The 22599-nt window shown below is 50.5% G+C and overlaps 1 protein-coding gene across 1 annotated transcript in view; it reads right to left on the bottom strand.

Annotated features, from left to right (window-relative positions):
• LOC126520608 (uncharacterized) overlaps positions 1-22599 on the bottom strand; it is a 107866-nt gene that overhangs the window by 41965 nt on the left and 43302 nt on the right. Inside the window, exon 3 of the mRNA XM_050169405.3 lies at positions 13129-13268. Within this exon, the coding sequence (XP_050025362.1) occupies positions 13129-13268 (140 nt within the window). The remainder of the gene's footprint in view (positions 1-13128; positions 13269-22599) is intronic.

The raw sequence follows: 22599 nt of genomic DNA, 5'->3' as shown, positions 1-22599 counted from the left end.
GCGACCACAGGAGCACGAGTGCACCAGGCGAAAACTGTACGTCACGGTGGCGGCCGTTGCACTGACGCTGCTTAGTGGTTTGCGAGTCCGTCAGTCGAGCACGGGCAAGCTGGCGTGCATGGTCGGCGAGGGCGATGGCCTCGCGCGCATACTCGGTTGTTGAGGTCGAAGCAGGAGGAAGTACCGTGTCAAGGGGCAAGGTCGGTTCGCGACCGTAGAGTAGATAAAATGGAGAAAATCCGGCGGTGTCGTGCCGGGAAGAATTATAAGCAAATGTGACGTAAGGAAGGGCAACGTCCCAGTCGTGGTGGTCCTTCGAAACGTACTTGGACAGCATGTCGGTAAGAGTGCGGTTTAACCGCTCTGTCAGGCCATTGGTTTGAGGATGGTATGAGGTAGTCAGCTTGTGTTGAATAGAGCAGGAACGCACAATGTCGGCGATAACTTTCGAGAGGAAGTTACGACCACGGTCAGTAAGCAGCTGTCGCGGGGCGCCATGCACTAAGATAATGTCACGCAAGAGAAAGTCCACGACGTCAGTGGCGCAACTGGTAGGGAGAGCCCGCGTGATAGCGTATCGGGTGGCGTAATCAGTTGCGACGGCTACCCATTTGTTCCCAGAGGATGACGTGGGAAAGGGACCGAGGAGGTCTAATCCAACACAAAAGAACGGTTCCACAGGGATGGTGATCGGCTGGAGATGACCGGAAGGTAGCACCTGAGGTGTTTTCCGACGCTGGCAGGGATCACAGGCAGCAATATAGCGTCGGACGGAGCGAGCGAGACCAGGCCAATAGAAGCGGCGGCGGACGCGGTCGTACGTGCGGGTTACCCCAAGATGTCCTGCAGTGGGTGCGTCATGCATCTCAAAGAGCACAGTCTGTCGTAGATGTTTTGGCACGACAAGAAGAAGATCAGGGCCATCAGGGAGGAAGTTCCTTCGGTACATAATGCCGCCCTGGAGGACATATCGGCGAACGGATGCGTCGGTAGGTGTAGAGCGCAGACGCTCGATGAGTACTCGCAGCGATAGGTCTCGGTACTGCTCATCGGCGATGTTAGCGAAGGCAGACACAGAAAAAATGCCGTCGGCGGTACTACTGTCAGCGTCGTCAGGCTCGTCTACCGGGTAGCGAGACAGGCAGTCAGCGTCCTTGTGTAGTCGGTCAGATTTGTAGGTGACAGAGAACGAATATTCTTGGAGGCGTAAGGCCCAGCGACCAAGTCTTCCTGTAGGGTCTTTCAATGAGCATAACCAGCAAAGCGCGTGATGGTCTGTGATAACGGAAAAGGGTCGGCCATATAAGTATGGGCGGAACTTCGCAACCGCCCAAACTAAGGCCAGACACTCACGCTCAGTGATGGAATAGTTGCGCTCCGCGGGCGAGAGGAGCCTGCTGGCGTAAGCGATAACACGGTCGTGGCCATGCTGGCGTTGTGTCAGTACTGCGCCAATTCCGTGACCGCTGGCATCAGTACGGACTTCGGTAGGCGCAGAAGGATCGAAATGGGCCAGAACGGGAGGCGTTGTGAGAAGGTCGATTAGAAGCGAGAATGCAGAGGCCCCGTTATCGCCCCACTGGAAAGGGGCGTCTTTTTTCAAAAGCTCGGTTAGTGGTCGTGCTATGGCCGCGAAATATTCCACGAAACGGCGCAAGTACGAGCAAAGGCCGATGAAGCTTCGCACATCCTTGACGCACTTTGGAACAGGAAAGTGCGTAACAGCATGGATCTTGCCTGGGTCCGGTTGCACTCCGTTCGCGTCAACGACATGTCCAAGGACGGTGATCTGGCGAGGGCCGAATTGGCACTTCGATGCGTTGAGTTGCAGACCGGCTCGCCGAAAAACGTCCAGGACTGCTGAGAGACGCTCGAGGTGCGTAGCGAATGTTGGGGAGAATACTATAACGTCGTCCAAGTAGCACAGGCACGTGGACCATTTGAAACCGTGAAGAAGGGAGTCCATCATGCGTTCAAAAGTGGCAGGAGCGTTACATAGACCGAACGGCATCACTTTGAATTGATAAACACCGTCGGGTGTTACAAAGGCAGTCTTCTCGCGGTCGAGAACGTCCACGGCAATCTGCCAATAGCCGGAGCGAAGGTCAATAGAGGAGAAATAGCGAGCACCGTGGAGGCAGTCAAGGGCGTCATCAATCCGAGGTAGGGGATACACGTCATTTTTGGTAACCCTGTTAAGGTGCCGATAATCCACGCAAAAGCGCCATGATCGAGCCATCCTTCTTTTTTACCAGCACAACAGGTGACGCCCATGGACTACATGACGGTTCAATAATGTTCTTGGCAAGCATTTTGCGAACTTCGGTGTGAATAAATTGACGCTCAGCCGGTGATACTCGATAGGGGCGGCGATGAATAGGAGGGGCATCGCCGGTATTAATGCGATGTTTAACAGCTGCTGTTTGGGCCAAAGGACGATCGTTAAAGTCAAAAATATCTTGGTAGGAAATCAGAACGCGGTAGAGCGCACGAGCGTGCTGGGACGGCATGTCGGGTGCAATCATTTTTTGTAAGTTGGCGATGGTATAAGTTGCCGACTGCGATGGTAGAGGAGGATCGGCTGAATTGTCGTCTACTGAAATCGATGCTACAGAGTGATCCTCGAATGGGCAAAGTTGGGCCAGAGACATCCCGCGTGGCAGCACTTGTGTCGTCAAGCCAAAATTGACCACTGTCAGGCAGATGCAATTCGTCGTAATAGATAAAACTGTATGAGGTACTGTGATCCCGTGTGTAAGGAGGACGTCTTGCATAGGAGCCGCGATGTAGTGACCGTCGGGGTCTGGTGGGGATGACACTAAGTCAACGTAAGTCAGTGCCGAAGGTGGCAAGCGAACGAAGTCGACGGAACTGAGGCGAGTAGGGTGGTGTTCAGCGGGATCCAGAACAGGCAAGTCGAGGCGGAGAGTACTGGCGGAGCAATCGATGAGAGCAGAATGTGCGGAGAGGAAGTCTAAGCCGAGGATGATGTCGTGGGGACAGTGAGCGATGACTGTGAATAGCACGGTAGTGGAGCGATCGGCGAAGGAGACGCGGGCGGCACACATACCAATTACAGGGGCTGTTCCGCCATCGGCGACACGGACAACAGGCGTCGTGGCGGGCGTGATTATTTTCCTCAGCCGGTAACGAAGGCCAGCGCTCATTACCGACAAATGCGCCCCAGTGTCTATGAGAGCAGATACAGGAACACCGTCGACTTGCACGTCAAGTAGGTTCAGATGAGTGGGCAACGTCAGGAGAGGATTTGGCGGCGTAGGGAGCAATGCAGCGTCACCTCGAGGCGCTGCATCGTCTAGTTTTCCGGCTGGGAGCGGCGTCCGAAGGGAGTCGGCGAATAGGAGCGACGGGGCTGGGGGGAGCGAGATTGTCGTCGTTGGGGCGAAGACGAACGAGAATAGGGGCGGTTCGGCGCAGGAGAATCGGTGGCGGCATTATCTGAGCAGGCAGCATAGGGACAAGAAAGGCCACCTGGGGGGCGAGAGTAGGCAGTATATGTAGACTGGTTCAGGGAACTCCAGCGACTGCGACAGTACCGAGAAATGTGCCCAATTCGATGGCAGTGAAAACAAATTGGTTTGTCGTCTGCAGTGCGCCATTCAGAGGGGTTGCGGAAACGTGGTGGGTAAGAAGGTGCGGGACGGGGTGGAATCGAAGAAGCCGGGTGGGTATCAGGGCGACGGGCCGAGCAGATGGTGTGAATAGCCATGTTGGCGAACTCCTGGCGCACAACTGCCTGGATCAGGGAAACAGTGACTGCAGGTGCATTGGAAGGGCTGGAGTCGAAGGCAGCCGGATAGGCGGCCTCGATCTCACGCCGAACAATCCTGGTAACATCGCCAGTGTTGTTGGGACGAGGAGCGTCGGCACAGGAAGATGTCGCTGGGGTGTTGGGCAGACTGGCAAATTCTTTGTCGATACGTCGGCTTTTAGCGAGTTCCAGGCGGCGGCACTCTTTTATAACTGCATCCACCGTCGCCACGTTGTTAAATACGAGCAAGTTGAAGGCGTCATCGGTAATGCCTTTGAGGATGTGGGAGACCTTGTCGGACTCAGTCATGTGTGCGTCAACTTTGCGGCACAGAGCCAAGACGTCCTGAATGTACGTGACGTAGGGCTCCGTTGACGTCTGGACACGACCGAAAAGCGCCGTCTGCGCGGCAAGTTAGTGACCGCAGGGGTTGCCGAACAAGTCTCGAAGCTTTTGCTTAAGCGAATCCCAACTGGTCAGCTCATCTTCGTGCGTCCGATACCAAACTCGAGGTGTGCCACCGAGGTAAAAGACTACGTTGGCGAGCATGATAGTAGGGTCCCACCGGTTATTGCGGCTGACGTGTTCGTACAGGCTGATCCAGTCATCGACGTCTTCCCCATCTTTTGCCGAGAATACGCCAGGAGCACGGGGAGCGGGGAGAGTGATGTAGGTCGTCGAAGTGGCAGCAGGTGTCGGAGCCGGCGGAGTCGAGTTGTCGTCGCCGGGAGCCATGACGGAAGGCTCGACGTACCGTCCACTGCGAAGCTCCGTGACGAGGTGCAGGGAACCTCCACCTCCACCAGATATGTTACGTAGGAAGACACCGACGAAAAGCTATTTACAAGTATATTCACAAGGCAATAAGCCGCAGTTGGCCAAGAGGCAACAGCCCGCGCTAGCTTCCAATTGTCGTCGTCGTCTTCTTACTGCTCGGCTCTTCGTCATTTGAAATACTATCCCGTAGCAATATTACTAATAAAAATCGGGCCCCTCGGTTAACCCCCTTTCTTCTAGATAAATTTCTAGTGCGCCATTCGGCTGCTCTGGTGCTGACGGTTGCGACGAAGGAGTCTGTGCATTGCCGATAGTCTAGAACATGGCGCTGTCCCACAGTAATGGATGACAGCAGGGCATTAAACCGCGGCACTGAGAAGGAACGAAACCCGTTGTGATTGTTGTTTTGCTTATATTCACCTTATCCTTCATATTAGTGGATGTCGCCGGCCTCCACCGCTGCTCAATTTTAGGCAGCATAACGCAAGTAGCCACAATGACGGCTACGGTGACGCGCGCTCTTTCACGCCGGCGTGATAAGTTACAGGCGCCAAGCTTTACTCAGGGCACGGCTTTTCTGTGGAAATTACTTTCCCGGTATTGTCTCCAGCAGTGCGTTTATTATTTATATCAGCGACGCCTCTGAAAACTGCTTTAATTAGCTACTACAATGCGTAGGCCGTTATGAAACTTTACAAAAGTACGGCCAGGAAGAAATAATTGGGACGACGAATCGGAATAACTAGTCAGTCGTGAAAGTTTATTAACGGAAGCATTCCATGGCTTGAAGGGGTCTTCAGTGCGATGAAAGGTTGCCGCCGACCGCGATGACTTGGCTTACTCGCCTTGGCATCGAGAGCGCCGCCGCTATAGCTTCGGACGTCCGTGCTTCCCGCTCTCTATCACGCCGACGTGAAAGAGCGCGCGTCACCGAAGCCACCGTTGCGGCTACGTGCGCGATGTTGCCTAAAATCGAGCAGTGCTGGACGCCGGCGACATGCAAGGTGAATATCAGCAAAACAACAATCAGATCGGGTCTTCGTTCCCTCTCAGTGCCGTGGTTTGATGCCCTGCGGCCGCCCGCTACTGCGCGAGATCGCCATGTGTTGGACTACTGGCGATGCACGGTCCGCTTCATCGCGACCGTCAGCAGCAGAGCAACCGAACGGTGCACTAGAAATTTATCAAGCAAGTTGAGGCCCCGCGTGAGAGTGAGGGCGAAGTCTGGCGTCACCCGGGCACTCTCGTCGTCAGAGCGCGGAGCGAGATAGCAGCGCCCCGGTGTGGCCCTGCCGCCGCTCCGGCCACCTAAGCCGTGGTCCGTTTACTTTTTTGGCCGATAGTACCTTAAAAAAACAACTAAACTTGCGTAACTTGGCAACTCAGAGGAACTTCAAAAAATGCGTCTTCTAATAACTAGTTCCACGCACGCTTGCTAGAAAAGTCACAACGCGGTCGGCCTCAAGACACACGAGCGACTCAGTCACAAACATTCTGCTTCGTTCCGACCGCACAGGACACGCGCTAATGGAACTAACAACGCTCCTCGGTGCAAATCATGCGTTTACTGAAACCCTACGCGCTTAAGCTTAGAAACTTCGAAAATACTTCTAAAACATGAAGGTTAGCTAATACACGCGCGCGTTACCATTGGCCTTTCACCGATAACCCTGACCCTCAGGTTACTCGCAAAAAAAGGAGAAAAACCTATCTACTCATTAATTAACACCTCGCGAAACTAATGGTTTACATAAAACGCATCTTTCAAACCTCGAAGCTTCTCAAACGAAAACATAAAGAAAGCGCATACCTTACATATTGAATGAAACTCAAGTCTCAAATCGCGAAAATTTTCAAATGTCAAAAAGAAAACAAAAGAACACGTTTCATTTCTACGGAAGCTATCTTGGTCTCCCTTTCCAAACGTTTACGGCGGACTTATACTTTTGAGCAGTAGTCGAGGTGGTCGCGGTTACCCAGGAACAACAAAAGGACTGATACACTATCAGCTCCTTCAAGACGTTACAGTGCCTTGCCAATTTGCGTCCTGGCGACAGGCTTTCATCGCGAACTCGACTGACCGCGTCACGACTCCCTACCACCTCTTCTCGTCTTGCCACCTTGCGCTCTTTCGCACTGCACGCTGCACACCGAAAAGAACGACGGAACGACGAGGAACATAACTGTCCCATGCCCTTTGTCCTCGTTCGCGCAGAGTATGCTTCTCGATCTCTTTTTGACCGGTGGCTAAGACGTGCTTTATACGCAAACGTCGTCAACGATGACCACACCTTTCTTTTCTTCGCGCCCTGCCTTTTTGCCTCTGTCACAGTCTTTGGCTGCGCTACATTATTCACCTCGTTCCGATCTTTACCGCGCTTCTTTCTACGGCGCCTTTTCCTCGAACTCCCTTTCATGCCGCCTTCTCGCGCCTCAAGCTGACCGGTACACATCTTGTCGGTTCAGATCGCTCTCCTACCCGCACAGTCTAAGTGATTTTCATTTAAACCAGCTCTCTCTTTGCCTCGACTGGCAGGCAGTTCAACCGACTCTTGAAAAATGCAGCAGTCTTTACTCGAGCTACGCAGCTCGCACTCCTGCGAACTGCCCTCTACTGCGTTGCCCAGCTCACGCTGTGCATCGGCACGCAGCTCGTCGGTCTCGATTGCTGTCACCCGCACTGTCCGAATGATTCATAACGAAATCATCCCTCTCTTGGCTACCTAGACTGGCGGACAACTGCACTGATACCTGAACAATGCAGTTGTCTTCACTTGAGCTACGCAGCTCGCAGTCCTACGAACTGCCCTCAACTGCATCGTCCAGCTGGCACCGTACTTCGGCAGGCAAATCTGACTCGACATGGGTTCTCGTGTCTGTCGGGTCAGCAGTACTCTGTACTTCGTTAAGGACCTCGTTAACATTACATGCGACGCACACGCGCAGTGACTGTTCCAATTCATTCACAGCTGACCTAGCTGTCTCTACAGTGTTCTGTTGGCAAATCACCTCGTACCTCTCACTGCGGGCTTTAACAGTCTCTGCTACCACTAAGGCATCGTTAGCAGCTAGCCCTTTCCGTTCACCTATGAACGTGCTGCTAATTTCACAGCTACTACTCCTCTCCACGGCTTTTGGCGAAAATCCGCTACATACTTATTTTTTGCTCTGTACTACCTACAGAATTTTCAAGCAGCCGTCGTCTTTGTGCATTTAACTGCTGCAAATCTTGTATCTGTTTGTTTAATGCTGCCATTACTTTTTCAAGCTCTTGCCGTTTTTGCTCACGTTCACTCTCGCGATCTTGACGTTCTTGGCGTTCTCGCTCGCGCTCATGGCGTTCTTGCCTAATTGATTCCTGTTCCTGTCTCTTGCTTAGAATTCGTTTACCTAGTTGTTCGCTGAGTTTCAAATCATTGTCACTTTAGAGAATGGTCCTACGAATTTCTGCTTCCGTCAAGTCCTCCTCTACGTCTACCTCGAGCTCTTCACACAACCACAACAGGTCAGCTCCCGTCAAATACAATAGGACCATGGTCGCTACTTTAAGCTTTGGCTGTACTGTCACACAATACTTGCTGCGATACCCACGCAAATCAGAATACAAGTCAAAGATCCCCAGCGATTCAAATTTGCAAACTCAGAGAAATTGAAGCCTGGTAAATCTTAAAGCCGAAACCAAACGCTTACCCACTCAGGCAGCACCATATCACCAGTCCTCCTCCGCCGTATCCAGTCAGTTGTGAGAGGCGGTCAATCCCAAGTCGTCCAACTTGATCGAGGTACTGGTCGGTCACCATGTCCCAAAGTCCGTGAAATCTCATTGCTGTCTACGAGTTGTAGGACAATCCCACCACTGGCAACCAGTTGTTCGAGTTGGAGTCGGGCATATAAAAATGTGGTAGCGGGCCCATGCCGTCGTCCAACTCATCCACACTTGGGACATGGCTGAAAGGAGGAGCTTGCTCTCATCGAGAACAAGGAGTACGAGATTTATTTACAATATCTACATGAAGACAGGAGAACGTTACATTTCATCAGTCTAGCATGACTGAAAAGGAAGCATGAAGCACACCGAGCAGCCGAAAACGGCTGCTTAAAAACCCTCTGTCCTCCCTAGATCCCTAGGTGAGGGAAAACTGCCGTCCAACCTTCGTCCAATCGGACCTTCCAAAGTTGTCGTAGTCGTAGTCGACCCGCCTTTGAGGGCGAGAGATCACACACTCCTTCCCGCGCTTTTGTTTCACTGAACACACCGAGCGGAAAAGGGTCCTCGTGGACAGGGGCTGTCACGCTTCACTCAAGCTGGCGCCTCTTGATTCTAGAACTGACTCCGCAGTTAGCCGCCGCGTCTGTCAAACGACTGTGACGATTTCTCGGGCCCGTGAGAAAGCGCCGCAAAACACCCTTTTCCAAGAGTTCTCTTGCTCTAATTAGACCGTGAAGGCGACAGCGAACCAACTAACGAACTCGGTCCGCCAAACGTGGCTAGCTTTGCTGGCGCCGTTGGGCTGTCCGAAGGAGCCGCATTGTTGGCTTTACAAAGCGACTCGTCGCAGCGGGCTGGCAGAGGTTCGAAGGTCATTACCCCTGCAGGCCGATCGTAACAGGCCCCCATATCGCAGAAAATCCGGCGTTGGACGTCGTTTCGGCAAAAATATTTTTGAACCACCAATACCCAGGCCCTTGATATGCGCAAGGAAGCTACTGAATTGAATTTCTCAAGCTAAAATACGTACAAAAATCGTAAAGTACGATTTACACACAACCTACAGACATGATAGCGTCGAATTGTAATCTGATTATACGATAAAACTTAATTCTGTTACGCTAAAACTCAAAGAAACCCCTTTTCCAGCGTTTCTACCATCCACAGACCAGCCACGACGTCTGCCATTTGCGCGCGCCGGCGCGTGAGTATCTTGGAGGCCATGGAGCGGCGCGCCCAATTTCTTGCAATACCTCCAGATGGCGCTCGCCTCTGCCGGATGGCGGCCCACGCAAGAAGCCGCGTTTCTACCAGAAAGCCCGCCTTCGTGCATAGCATTCGCGGCCAGCGTTTCCCGTTAGGTATTACGGTTACATACACTCCAGTTGCCAGGAAGCGTGAGAAGCAAGTCAGGGATCATTGAGTGCATGGAGGAAGGGAGAAACTGAGGAGGGGCCCTGATACCACTCTTTGTGAAGCCAAGTGAAGCAGGAAGTTGGCGTTGCTCCGCCATCATGTCGGGCCATGCAGTTCTCCTCTCTTGTTTATATTTCTGGCGAATTACGCCGCGCTGCTCAGACGCGCGCGCTCCGCAGCAACACTAAACAAAGCGATGTAATTGCGATGTCTCATCGCATTACCCTTGCCGAAATCATGTTGAATGAAGTTTATAACGAACTCCGCAAATTGGGCCATTGGGCCGTGAAGTAGAATCGGCTGCTTTTACCGGCTTTTATGAAATAAACATGCTTTATCAGGCCAGCCAAATGAACTGTTCTCATCAACCGCGGGTACCGGCTGCTGCCCAGTTTTTGCGTGTTTTTAAAAAAGGTCACCTTTATCGCTGCCTTCTACTTGCTTTTTTCTGTTTGGACTTCCTGTGGCTCTCAGACGGACTTGCGAGCTAGACGTCTGGCGATACGAAAAAAAATGTACGCATCCTCACTGCACTGCAAGAATGCACTGGAGACACGTACGACACACCGACCCATTTACGATCCATGTGGAGTTTATGAGCACAAACACGTATTTTCGCTGTGGCTTGAGGGATCGTCGTGCTTTACTGAACGAATTTCGGGTGACCGCACATCACTCCGACAGCGCGCCGGCGACGAGGCAGAATGTCATTTCTGACTCCGCGTTTATATTCATTGACTGCGGCATGAGGTCCCTTCTTCCCTCGGCATGCGTGAAGCTTCACGGAACCAAAGTTTTGCGATAGCCGTTGCACGGTGCGGAACAGTACGCGCATAGAACCGGCCTACGAGCGACCATGCATGGAACAGCCGTTTGATATGTTCGTGGGCGTACGTTCTGTGGAGCCTTGCTCACTCCTGCAGCGCATCCGCTAACCTTCACTTCCCTGCGCTTCTCGTGCGCACAAGTAAGATACGCCTGCGGAAGGGAGGATTCGTTCCTTAAGTCAAAGCAGCCGCTCCTTTCCCATCTTCCAGGATAAAGCATCGGCTGGCTGGCGCACGGGGTCAAGGGCAGTAAAACGCACATATTTTGCGTAACGCTCTATCAGCACGTGTATAGTTGTACACATGTGCAGGTGGGTATGAACATCGAACGCGTTTTGCTTAAAAGACTTCGTGCTGTCGCGAGTACTGTGAGAAAGAAGCAACAGTTGAGCAACATGTGTTTTATTATGCACATAAGCAAGTTGTTAGTGAACACGAATGTTCTCAAACCAGGATTATGCATTCTTGCATAACGCACGTTCTACGTGCCGCAAATGCACCATGTGCTGTCAAAAGCAGGAATCGCTGACCTGCAAGGCGTTCATTGCATACAGATTCTGAAACGCATCGGTTTCGGCCTGCGATGGCACGTTAGCATGATTCCGCCGAAGAGGGCAAAATTTCCCGCGGATAGTCCTTCGCCCGTTGCCATTGCCGTGGCGCGGTACACTGGGTGCAGCGTTGCATGCGCGTTCATTTCACGAATTTTAGTTCCTCCGGTTCCGCCTGACCGCAGCAACATCCGGGAAAGCACGGTCCACATAACACAGCGCAACAAAACACGAATACTAATGCAAACCTGCCCACACGGCGTCTTTGCCACGGTACGATATACGGAGCAACACGTGTGAGCACGCAGAACTATAACAAAACCGCCATTGTGGCTCGAAAGCAAGGCCGCTACAGCAAAAGAAAGAAAAAGAAAACGAAAAAGAGGCGAACCTACCACGTCACTTCCTCCACACTTTTCTCCTAGCGCGCGCAGGGGCTAGCGCCTCTCCTAAGTTTTTTCCTTCCTCCATGATTGAGTGCTATCTCGTTCCACTCTTAAAGACGAAGCTCAAGCGTCCTCCATCTATTAACTGCTCTTCTGAAGAACTTCAGTTTGACGTAGTTGGTGTTTACTGCATATCATATTGACCGCAAATAAAGACGGGGACAGCGGAATAGATATGATACCGCCCGTGTTGTTTTTGTGTTCTCTTCCGCTGTCCCCGTCTATATTTGCGGTCAATATGATATGCTCTTCTGAAACGCGCGGAAAGAGTGGTTAGCATAGAGCGTGTGCCTTGGTCTACAAATCTGATCCTTTCAATTTTGCGAGCTTTCAAATCGCGTCTAAGTTTGCACACCACGAAGTGGCGTGCGTCATCAGACCCTATCGGTGATGGACATGAGCAAGGCAGCAAGAGAAAACCGATCGGTGTTCAGCGCGTGCCGCAGGTCACCCGAAAATTCTGAGCACACACGGTTGCCAATGCGGCTCAATTAAGTTCGCTGACTTGTAACGCGCTATGGAGTTCGCAACAGCGGGCGGGGTGTTCCGAACCCCCCGGTTCGAAAGATGTCTCAGATGTACAGTATACAGCGCTGCCGCTTGAAATACCAAATATACTTTCTACGCTATATGGGAAATTTTGTCGAGATGGTCATAAATTACTGATCATCATGCGTCGACTTATAAATCATAAATTGCATATTCTCAGTTTCACTGGTATTAGTCTTGTGAGTACTATTAGCACAATACTTTTTTCATAAACTATAATGTCCTCATACCAAACGTCCATACTAATTACGGCAAACTAAGGGCAAGATCTTCTTGTGTATCATTTCGGAACATCGTACCATTTCAATTAAATTTATGTGCAATGCACGCACTCTGTCGGAGTCTTAAAACTCCCTTAGATAACTTATCAGTGTGATAATTTCGTGTTCCTACTTATGCTCTGTATTGCTTATTCCGAATTCATCTAAACTGTAATTAATAAAGGGAAAATCAGACATCCACCTATTCGTAGCAATTGCTACAAAGGAAACCCATACGGGTTCCTCGAATGAAAAGCCTCGCAGTTGAAGAAAAATTCGTCCTGGTCCGGGACCCGAACCCGGGACCACCACCTTTCCGGGGCACCTGCTCTAACATCTGAGCTAACCAGGCGGCTGGCAGATGGCAGGGCGAAGTCGAATTTGTCGACAACTAGAAGCAAAGGCAAGAGTTTGAGGTAATAGTTCTGCGGAAACCCGCAGGGTGGAGAGAAGTAATTATTAAAGCGAAAATCAGACATCCCAGACCAGGAAGAATTTTTATTCAACTGCTATGCTTTTCTTTCGAGGAACCCGTGTGGGTTTGCTTTGTAGCAATTGCTACGAACGGGTGGATGTCCGATTTTCCCTATATTAATTGCTTCTCTCCACCTTGCGGGTTTTCGCAGAACTGTTACCTCAAATACCTAAACTGTATTTATTATTTCGCAACTCGCCATCGCCTGCTGACTATAATGTACTACTTTTCGTTGGGAGATCCCCTTGACAGTTTCTTGCTTTGGGACGTCCGATCGCCCACTTATCCCGCACAATTACGACCTCGGCCAACGCGGGAACGTGTGGAAACGAAGGGTGGGGCGTACCGTCTCTGGTCTCGCCGGCGTTGCAGAGGTCCTGGAAGGAGGCGGTCACCGGCCGCAGGTAGTTCATGTAGATGCTGCGTATCTCTTCCGGGCAGAACGAGGTCTCGCGCTCCAGGCAGCTCTTGGCCTCCTCCATCTCCCTGCGCGCGCCGCTCTCGCTGAGGCGCTCTCTCGCTTCCACTTGAGTCAAATACACGCATGCTATAACGCGCTACATTTATACAAGTACCCAAGCTTGGTTTCTTCCTTTTAAGCAACTTTTGACGAACCTGTACTTTTTTAAGGCAAGCATCACATCGGCAACTCTTAATGTCAGCCACAAATCCACATATGCACCAATTCTGTAGATTACAGCTGACAAACCGTTTAAGCAGCCATATTACCTACTTTTCAGTTTACGTAAACCAGTTCGTATACGAGAAGAAAGGGGGTTAACCGAGGGGCCCGAATTTTGTTAATCATATCATGAGAAGCCTGCTTTTCGCCTGCGGCAAAAAGGACGTTCCACGTCCGCCGCCAAGGTCTGTGAATGGTGGCGCTGTCTAACACTCCCAGGGTTCTACTAGGACACATAAATACCCAAGAAACTGGATGGGGAAACGGCGCCACGGTAGCTCAAATGGTAGAGCATCGCACGCGAAATGCGAAGGTTGTGGGTTCGGTTCCCACATGTGGCAAGCTGTTCTTTCATCCACTTTAATTTCCATTAATTGATCGTTTCCTTATTTTCATTTATTAAGAACAAGTAATTCCATTATGTTGTCCTCGGTATCAGTGTTGGCTTCTCATGATACTACTTCGTATACGTGAGTTCTGCAGAACTCTTGTTCAAAACTACTTGTATTTTCTACGGCCATGCATTACATGCGTTGCTTTACATGCACAAAAGATAAAGGAAAAGGTAGAATCTAAGTGGCGCGATCAGTTAACGAGGCAGCACGCACAGCGGATCACAGGCGCACGGCGATGTGTGATGCTTGTCGACGAGACGCGGATGCGAAGCACCACACGCAGCTAAATGAGTTTACGGCTTTTGCAGTGCCCCCTCTGTGTCACTGCGAGACACGCCTATCGCAGGGGATGGGCTGAGAATCGGCACGAACCCAGTGGCACGTAACTTCAACTGAAGACCAACTGAACACCAACCGAGGGTAAACAGCGATTTCAATAGGGTGGCTGAATGGTGCAGCTAATGGCAAATGTGCGCTAATTTTGAAAACACGGTATGCACAAGAACAACGCTAAAGAAGAAGCCGCTTGGGTATGTATCATTGTGACACTGAAACACAAATACATCGGTCTCTGCATAACTAGGGATTTGTCCTGGACGAAACATCGCGATACAGTAATAGCAAATTGTCGGCGCTAGTTTTTTATTTTTAAGACGGTCTTTAAAGGCAAATGCACATCTTTACGCCTCTTGGCACATAAAACACTGACTCGCCCAGTTTCGGAACATGCTGTTATTATAGGGGACCCGTTCACTAAAACGGATATCTTGGAACTGGATATCTACAGCATGTATGGGCGTACCTCTATATCCCCAACCTCATCTCTCAGAGTGGCTTACCTTCTTGAACTAATAGAAACCGCACATATCGTTTAAAATTATTTTATCAACTAATAAACAGCCACTACAATATTGTCACGTGGTAGTGACCGTCAAGAACAGTGTAGCAAAACTCTGAGCAACGAAACTGACTTTTATTGGACGAACTTGTTCCCAAAAAAGTGAGTTAGACTCAGAGCAAAACGATAGCGGAGAACACAGTCGGCGATCGTCGGAATCTGATCCATAGAGTAATACAGTAAACGTAAAGAGTGGACACTCCCGTAGGCGCCTGCGGCCGACTTTAGAGTTACTGTATATGCTACCACAGGTATATGCTACCTGTGGTAGCATACACAGTAACTCTAGCCGACTTTGGCTCTCAGCGCACCTAGCGGAATCGGCGAAACGCACCAACCTTCAAGATGGTCGCCGCACGCTGCCGGATCTTGGAGGTCATGATTTCAGTTTCGTTTCCTTTATTATTATTTTTTGTGACCCATAACGTTCCATAAATCAAGTGATTTCAAGCAGGCGCTTGTGCCGCTGTTTACATGTTGCGACGGCGAGCACACGAAGGTGTTTCACTTTATGTTAGTATTATTTAACTTAATATTTGCTGTTCCAAGCCGTAACTTTGCGCAACAATAATGCCAAATGTTGAGGAAGTACAACTTTATCGTTTGTGATATTGTACTTCTAGTAACTCACACCGAAAGGAGTACCATAAATAAATGTGCCATGTTCCTTCAATATAAATAGACTTGCTGCACAGCCAAGAACACGAAAATAGCAGATCACAATTTATGAAGAAAAGATTATGAGAAAAGTGGCGGGCATGAAAATGGGAATAAACTGCGAAATGCAAGTAATGGAGAATAGTCGGAAATTAATGGCGTGATGGCAATAACTTTACACAAGCAAAACACATACAAGATGTGTTGCAACTATCCAGATAAATAAAAGAAAAGGATTTAGAAAAAGGTTTTAGAAGGAAAAGATATGACGCTTTCTTTTGTATGGAGGGTGAATTAAGGTACCAAAATTATGTGAATGGTTGCGTGCTAAAACAAAATGGCTACAAAAATAATTGGACACGCACCAACATGCTCATCTCGAATGTGTAAGCCATATCGTCCCTCATTAAACAGCTGCAAGATTATGGCATCTCAGTCAAGCACTTTGTGTTGAGGAGGTCTTCACCTGCTGTCTTCGAAGCCTTGCAATCGTCTCCTGATACTTGAAAATTTGCCCTTGAATATGCATGATATCCTTTGGCTGTAAAGTGTATTTTGAGTAAATAGCGGAGATTCCTGCAATACGTAGAATGACAGGCAGAAGGTAAGCAATACTGGAGGCTTCAAAGCTATTGAATGTAAACGCTGCGTTCCTTCGTATGAGTAATACTGGAGCCTGCAAAGCTTTAGAATGGAGATGCTACCTTCCTTCGTGTAATGCATATTTTTCTGATCTAAGGTCAAGGAAGCACTGTTATGAATGCTAAGAAACAAGAAACTTTCTACGGTAAGGACTCCATACACAATTAAAACATGAGAGCACATATCTGCAGCACAATGCAAAACAGGTAACAACGCTCTAGCGCACATACCCTGTTACAGAGGTTGAGAGAGCGCGCATTATTGCTATAGTCCACATATTGCACGTGTACCGCTTTAGAAATAGTTACATTTCTTCTACATTCAGCGGAATCAGGGTGTAGACGAGCCGTATGTAAAAATACTGAACGATATATATAGCGGCTCCACAGCCACCGTAGTCCTCCATAAAGCATTATGAAACATCGTTCCAGCGCACAATTGAACACGGACGAGAAGAGAAAGACAACAAGAACGCCGGACTTCAACTGAATTTTATTAATGGAAAACAGGGCTTTATGTACACAGGGGGAGGGGGGGGGGGGCTGCTAGTGTGCAGGACCACCCAAACGATGCTGTATGGACAGCCCAGCTGTCCATACTTAGCGATATCCTCCATAAAGAAAGAAACAAAATCCCAATAAGGAAGGGCGTCAGACAGGGAGATACGATCTCTCCAATGCTATTCACAGCGTGTTTACAGGAGGTATTCAGAGACCTGGATTGGGAAGAATTGGGGATAGGAGTTTATGGAGAATACCTTAGTAAATTGCGATTCGCTGATGATATTGCCTTGCTTAGTACCTCAGGGGACCAATTGCAATGCATGCTGACTGACCTGGACAGGCAAAGCAGAAGGGTAGGTCTAAAAATTAATCTGCAGAAAACTAAAGTAATGTTTCATAGTCTTGGAAGAGAACAGCAGCTTATGATAGGTAGCGAGGCACTGGAAGTGGTAAGGTAATACATCTACTTAGGGCAGGTAGTGACCGCGGATCCGGATCATAAGACTGAAATAATCAGAAGAATAAGAATGGGCTGGGGTGCCTTTGGCAGGCATTCTTAGATCATGAACAGCAGGTTGCCATTATTCCTCAAGAGAAAAGTGTGTAACAGCTGTGTCTTACCAGCACTCACCTACGGGGCAGAAACCTGGAGGCTTATGAAAAGGGTTCTACTTAAACTGAGGACGACGCAACGAGCTATGGAAAGAAGTATGATGGGCGTAACGTTAAGGGATAAGAAGGCAGCACATTGGGCGAGGGAACAAACGCGAGTTAATGACATCTTAGTTGAAATCAATAAAAAGAAATGGGCATGGGCAGCGCATGTAATGAGGAGGGAAGATAACCGATGGTAATTAAGGGTTACGGACTGGATTCCAAGAGAAGGAAGCGTAGCAGGGGGTGGCAGAAAGTTAGGTGGACGGATGAGATTAAGAAGTTTGCAGGGACAACATGGCCACAATTAGTACATGACCAGGGCAGTTGGAGAAGTATGGGAGAGGCCTTATTTGACGTTTGCGAACCGCGGCCAACCATTACTGCTGTAGAACAGAAGCTGTTGACAGGAGGCATCACCTTGTTGCGCCAACCGCACCTTGTCTAGATGTGCTGAAGACTGACCGAACTTCGCCGATGCAACCTGCCACATAACTTGAGACTTTCACCAATCATCAGGCAACAATTCACCGTACCCAAAAACTGCACACGTCTGGTACCGCCGATGGTGCAACCATCTCTTTGATTGCTTGTACTTTTCCAGCTTTCTGGTTCTGGTTGCTGGTTCTAGGTTCTGGTTTGATGCCCGTTGGGTCAACACCACAGCCCAAAAACGTTACTTCGCGAACATCAAACGAACACTTAGCCCGACTGAGTGTGACGCCGGCCGCAGAGCGCTCCCTTATAACTGCGTGCAGCCGCTCACCGTCTTTGCTCTTTCATGTGCAAAAATACCAATGAATCATCCATAAGGCACACTACCCCTGAAAGGCCATTCAAGATTTCGCTTATGCGCTTCTGAAAATATTCCGGGGCGGTGCTTATCCCAAATGATAACCGGCAGAAACAGTAGCGGACGAAAGGCGTGATTAAAGTGGGGAGCAGCTGAAACACACGCCTGCCAGTTTAATTTGATGGAAACCAGAATTAGCATCCAACTTCGAAAACTATGACTGTTCCGCCAATACGCCAAACACCATCAACTTTCGGCAACACGAAGCGCTCCCACAACACACTCTAGTTATTACGTTAGGATGGATAGTTGGGCGTGTTGGTTAAGCACGATCTGAAGTGAAGGCGCGACAATAGGCGTGTGTTAAAAATTAAATTATGGGGTTTTACGTGCCAAAACCACTTTCTGATTATGAGGCCCGCCGTAGTGGAGGACTCCGGAAATTTCGACTACCTGGGGTTCTTTAACGTGCACCTAAATCTAAGTACACGGGTGTTTTCGCATTTCACCCCCATCGAAATGCGGCTGCCGTGGCCGGGATTCAATCCCGCGACCTAGTGCTCAGCAGCCTAACACCATAGCCACTGAGCAACCACGGCGGGTAATAGGCGTGTGTGTGTTCCCTTTTCGTCCACCGTCGTTGTCACGCCTTCGCTTCAGATGGCACTCTTGTTAAGCTGGGTTAAGTCTACGCAGATGCGCATTTCGCCTAACGACTTGAGAACTAGCACGATAGCCGCGCACCACTCGGTTGGTTCATCAACTTTTCTGATCTCTCCTCTTTGTTCCATCTTCAGCACTTCTGCTTTCACCGAATCCCTTAGCGTAATGGGAACACGACGAGGTGTGTATATTATGGGGAAAGGCGGAGTTTCCGGCTTCAAGCAAATGGTGTATTCGCCTGAGATCGTTGACCAGAGAACAATCGGAGGCAAATCGCATCAAACTCTTTATCCAAGAGCAGATCAACAAACTTCCCCATGTCCAGGGTCTCAATGGCTAGAAGCTTCAGGAGAACAGTGTGCACCGAATCTACAACGTACAGTGTCTGTCGTGTGGCTTGATGCTTCCGGAGCACGTGCGCCTCAACAGTTCCCTTCAAGCGGAGGTGCTGGCTGCCTGCCCCGTCAAGACTACGCGTCACGGCTGTAACCGCGAAGTAACTCCAGGGAAATTGGGCGGAAGAACAGAGACTTCAGCTCCGGAATCAATCTTAGCCATCAGTGATACCCTGTTTTATTGCGAAAGCAATACTGCTCGCACGTTCGGCCCATCGGTGGTCGTGGCGCCTCCTTACACAGCTGCGCGTCACGTGACCGTGTGACGTCACGCCAGACCGAGAGACGGGGCCCCAGCTCGCCGCACCGATGGTGGAGGAGAAGCCTTGCGCGCCGCTGCTGCGGCACTACCGAGAGAGGGCGCTCGCTGGTGTGACGTCACGCCAGACCGAGAGACGGGGCCCCAGCTCGCGGGATCGATGGTGGAGGCGAAGCCTTGCGCGCCGCTGCTGCGGCGCTATCGAGAGAGGGCGCTCGCTGGTGTGACGTCACGCTACGAGGATAAATGGGGCTACAGCTCGGCTCCTCGCAGTGGTCGGCGCGCTGCCTTGCGCTATGTCGGATGATGTATAGCCATAAGTTTAACAAAGGGCGACCATGTCCACACCATCAGCCGAACCAAGGCGCAGCCAAGGGTATTGCTTTCCCAATCTTCCAGGCTTAACCAAGCTAAGCCTTCAGCCAATTTTTTTGTTATTTGCATAAATCTAGCCTTTGAACCACTGAAAATTAACTTTAACAAGAATTAACAAAATATATTTCTTGCTCTGAATTTAGTGCAGAAGTTCCTACCTCCTCGTGGCTTAGGGGGCTCTTCCCGCAAACCACAGCGAACTGTCCTTTGGCTTTACAACTGTTACACCGCACTGCCTGAGCAGGGTACCTGAAACTAGGATGGTACGAACGTCGACAAAACCGGCACTGCTGCAAGTGCTGTGGATTTTCTGCACCACATGATAAGGAGGTTGGCCGCCAGCGCTGTTTCTAGAATAAGACTGGAATCTATCTGGAGCGACTCCAACAGCGCGGCATCTGCAAGTTCCACGAAAAATGTGTCCCGGATCAACCGTGTGCTGAATGCAGCAAAATTCAGCAATCTGCCAAAGCATGTAGAACGGTGACGAATTAGTCAACCGTGTCACCGGGTTCCCGTTGCCTACAGTGGAATCAGGTGCTTACGTACACCACGTTCTGTTTGCCACGAAGTGAGCAGAGAACTCTTTGCATACCGTGTCACGTATTTTTTATTCGTCTTCCGAGAGACCTAACGCTTGAAAAAAAAATTTTGGCATGTCAGCCCGTGGTGTACAGCAGCGTCCAGACTTGGACTTCTTGTGACCTTTACTTCAGGCCTGTGGCGTATTGGTAGTTGTCAAACTCCTGAATCCATTCAGGCCACTCCGACGTGCGATAGAAGTTCCCTGGCGGTGTAATTGCCAATGCGGCGGCCGGATGGGTGGGTGCTGACGAGGAAGTGACAAGCCGCTGTCAGTCGAGCGCCACTACTAACACCCCCGAGATACGCGGAAGCCGAACACTATCCCCACTCCTGACACCATGTCGGGTCGCCATGGCGAACGACTAAAGCGACAGACACATGGTGCGATTTTCCGTGCGATCTGTCGTACGGCGCGTCGTGTGCGACTTGCCGCATGCGGCGATTCGGGACACATGGTACGAATGACCGAGCGGCGGGTAGCTCCGCCCAGAACCGGCGTCCCTGCGTGGAAGCTCGGAATGCTGCATAACTTCGAACAGAAAGTGAAAGCAAACGTATTTGCACAGCTCTCTTGTTTGAAACAAACGATGACAATATAAACACGCCTATGCAAGCACTGTAGACGTGTTTCCGCAAGGCCACGTCAGCAGTAACGGCTCCTTGGCAGCCGCCGATGGCTATGGGAGCCGGCAGGCACAGCTCGCTCGGCCATCGAATCCGACACCGGTGGCGCTTGTGACACGATCGCTTGCAGCTTGTATAACGAAGCGTCTATGTTAGTCGGCACAACGTGTGCACAGTTATGTTACGCTTAACTTGCAGCACATTTGATTTCATTGGCGCCGACGGAAGCGAACGAGCATGCCAGGCACAGCTCGCTCGGCCATCGAATCCGACACCGGTGGCGCTTGTGACACGATCGCTTGCAGCTCGTATAACGAAGCGTCTATGTTAGTCGGCACAACGTGTGCACAGTTATATTACGCTTAATTTGCAGCACATTTGATTTCATTGGCGCCGACGGAAGCGAACGAGCATGCCAGGCGAGCTTGCGATCGCTGGGAGACTGTGTAGGCCCAGCTTGCCGGCCGTCTATCCGAGGACGAGGGCCCATGCCGATGCGTCCGCAGCTCGTAATAAAGCGCCTAAATTCGTCAGCACAATCAATGCCTGAACATTTATGTTTCTCTTAAGTGAAAATACGGTTAGTTTTCTCGGTGCCGTTAGTAGCGATGAGTAAACACGCCAGTCAGGCGAGCCGCTTCGTATAGACGATTGCTGGCGCATCTGCGCTGACCGCGTCCGATTACAAATCACGCCAACTATTCACTATATCGCACAACGTTTTATAACATGCACTCTTTCGAGGCCACTTTATTCTATAAGTTATTTCGTGTCAGAAACAAATTGCAGCTTATTTATGTGCCGCCGTCACCGGCGAAAGAGGCCTTCGTTTCGACCAGGGAGAAAAAAAAAAACAGACATGATCGGAGCGGCGAGGCGCTCGCTGGCCGGCTCCGCCCCGTTGGGTCTACGTAGCCGTGACGTTCGCGCTACCGGCGCTGTCATTGGCTGCGGCCGCCGGACCGATGCGGCAGTCGCACGACAATATTCAGCGAGTTGGTTGCATGCGGGGCGTGCGATTCGGCGCCGCGTGCGGCGGATTTGGTTGAAAACCTGTTGAGTGCGGCGGCCGATGCGAATGGTCGTACGACCGATCGCACCCAAAATCGCACCATGTGTCTCCCGCTTAAGACATGCCACTTGACAGGTGCAGAGCAAGGAACCCCCGTGTTTATTCTTGCTTTACTTAATTATATGCCGGCAGCTCCTGGTAAGACACGTACATGTGCAGCGTTACCCCGGCTGCGCACAACCGCGTGCGCACAAGTCGGAGTAACACCACAGTGTGTGATTATGACAACTATGACACGCACTTCACGGCATGGCAACAACGGCAGCGAATTGACATAGTTCCCTCCGGCACACCGTCCTTTTTGAAGCGAAGCTTTCTTTGCACCTTCCTGCGACTTTCCCACTGCTGCGGTTGCTGTCTTGCACGCCACGTCATGGGGGGGGGGGGGTTCAAAGCGCGAATGGCTACATGGAAGGAGCGTCGCTGAGAAGAAAGGCGACGCGAGAAACTCGTTTGAACGTTTTCATCGTGTCGCATGTGCACAATGCCTTCTGGAGCTCCCTGGGCGTCGTCAGGTTAGCCTTTTGGCAGCTGTGATTATCAGTGACCCCCGCAAAAAGCATTGAAGAAGCTGCAGCGCTTACCCTTCTACTAACGTGCGAGTCCAGAGGGAAGCTAGA

This window comes from Dermacentor andersoni, chromosome 3 (genome assembly GCF_023375885.2).
Source record: "Dermacentor andersoni chromosome 3, qqDerAnde1_hic_scaffold, whole genome shotgun sequence".
Lineage (NCBI taxonomy): Eukaryota > Metazoa > Arthropoda > Arachnida > Ixodida > Ixodidae > Dermacentor > Dermacentor andersoni.
Note: the sequence above shows the minus strand (reverse complement) of the source record. Positions and strands in the feature narration are given on the sequence as shown.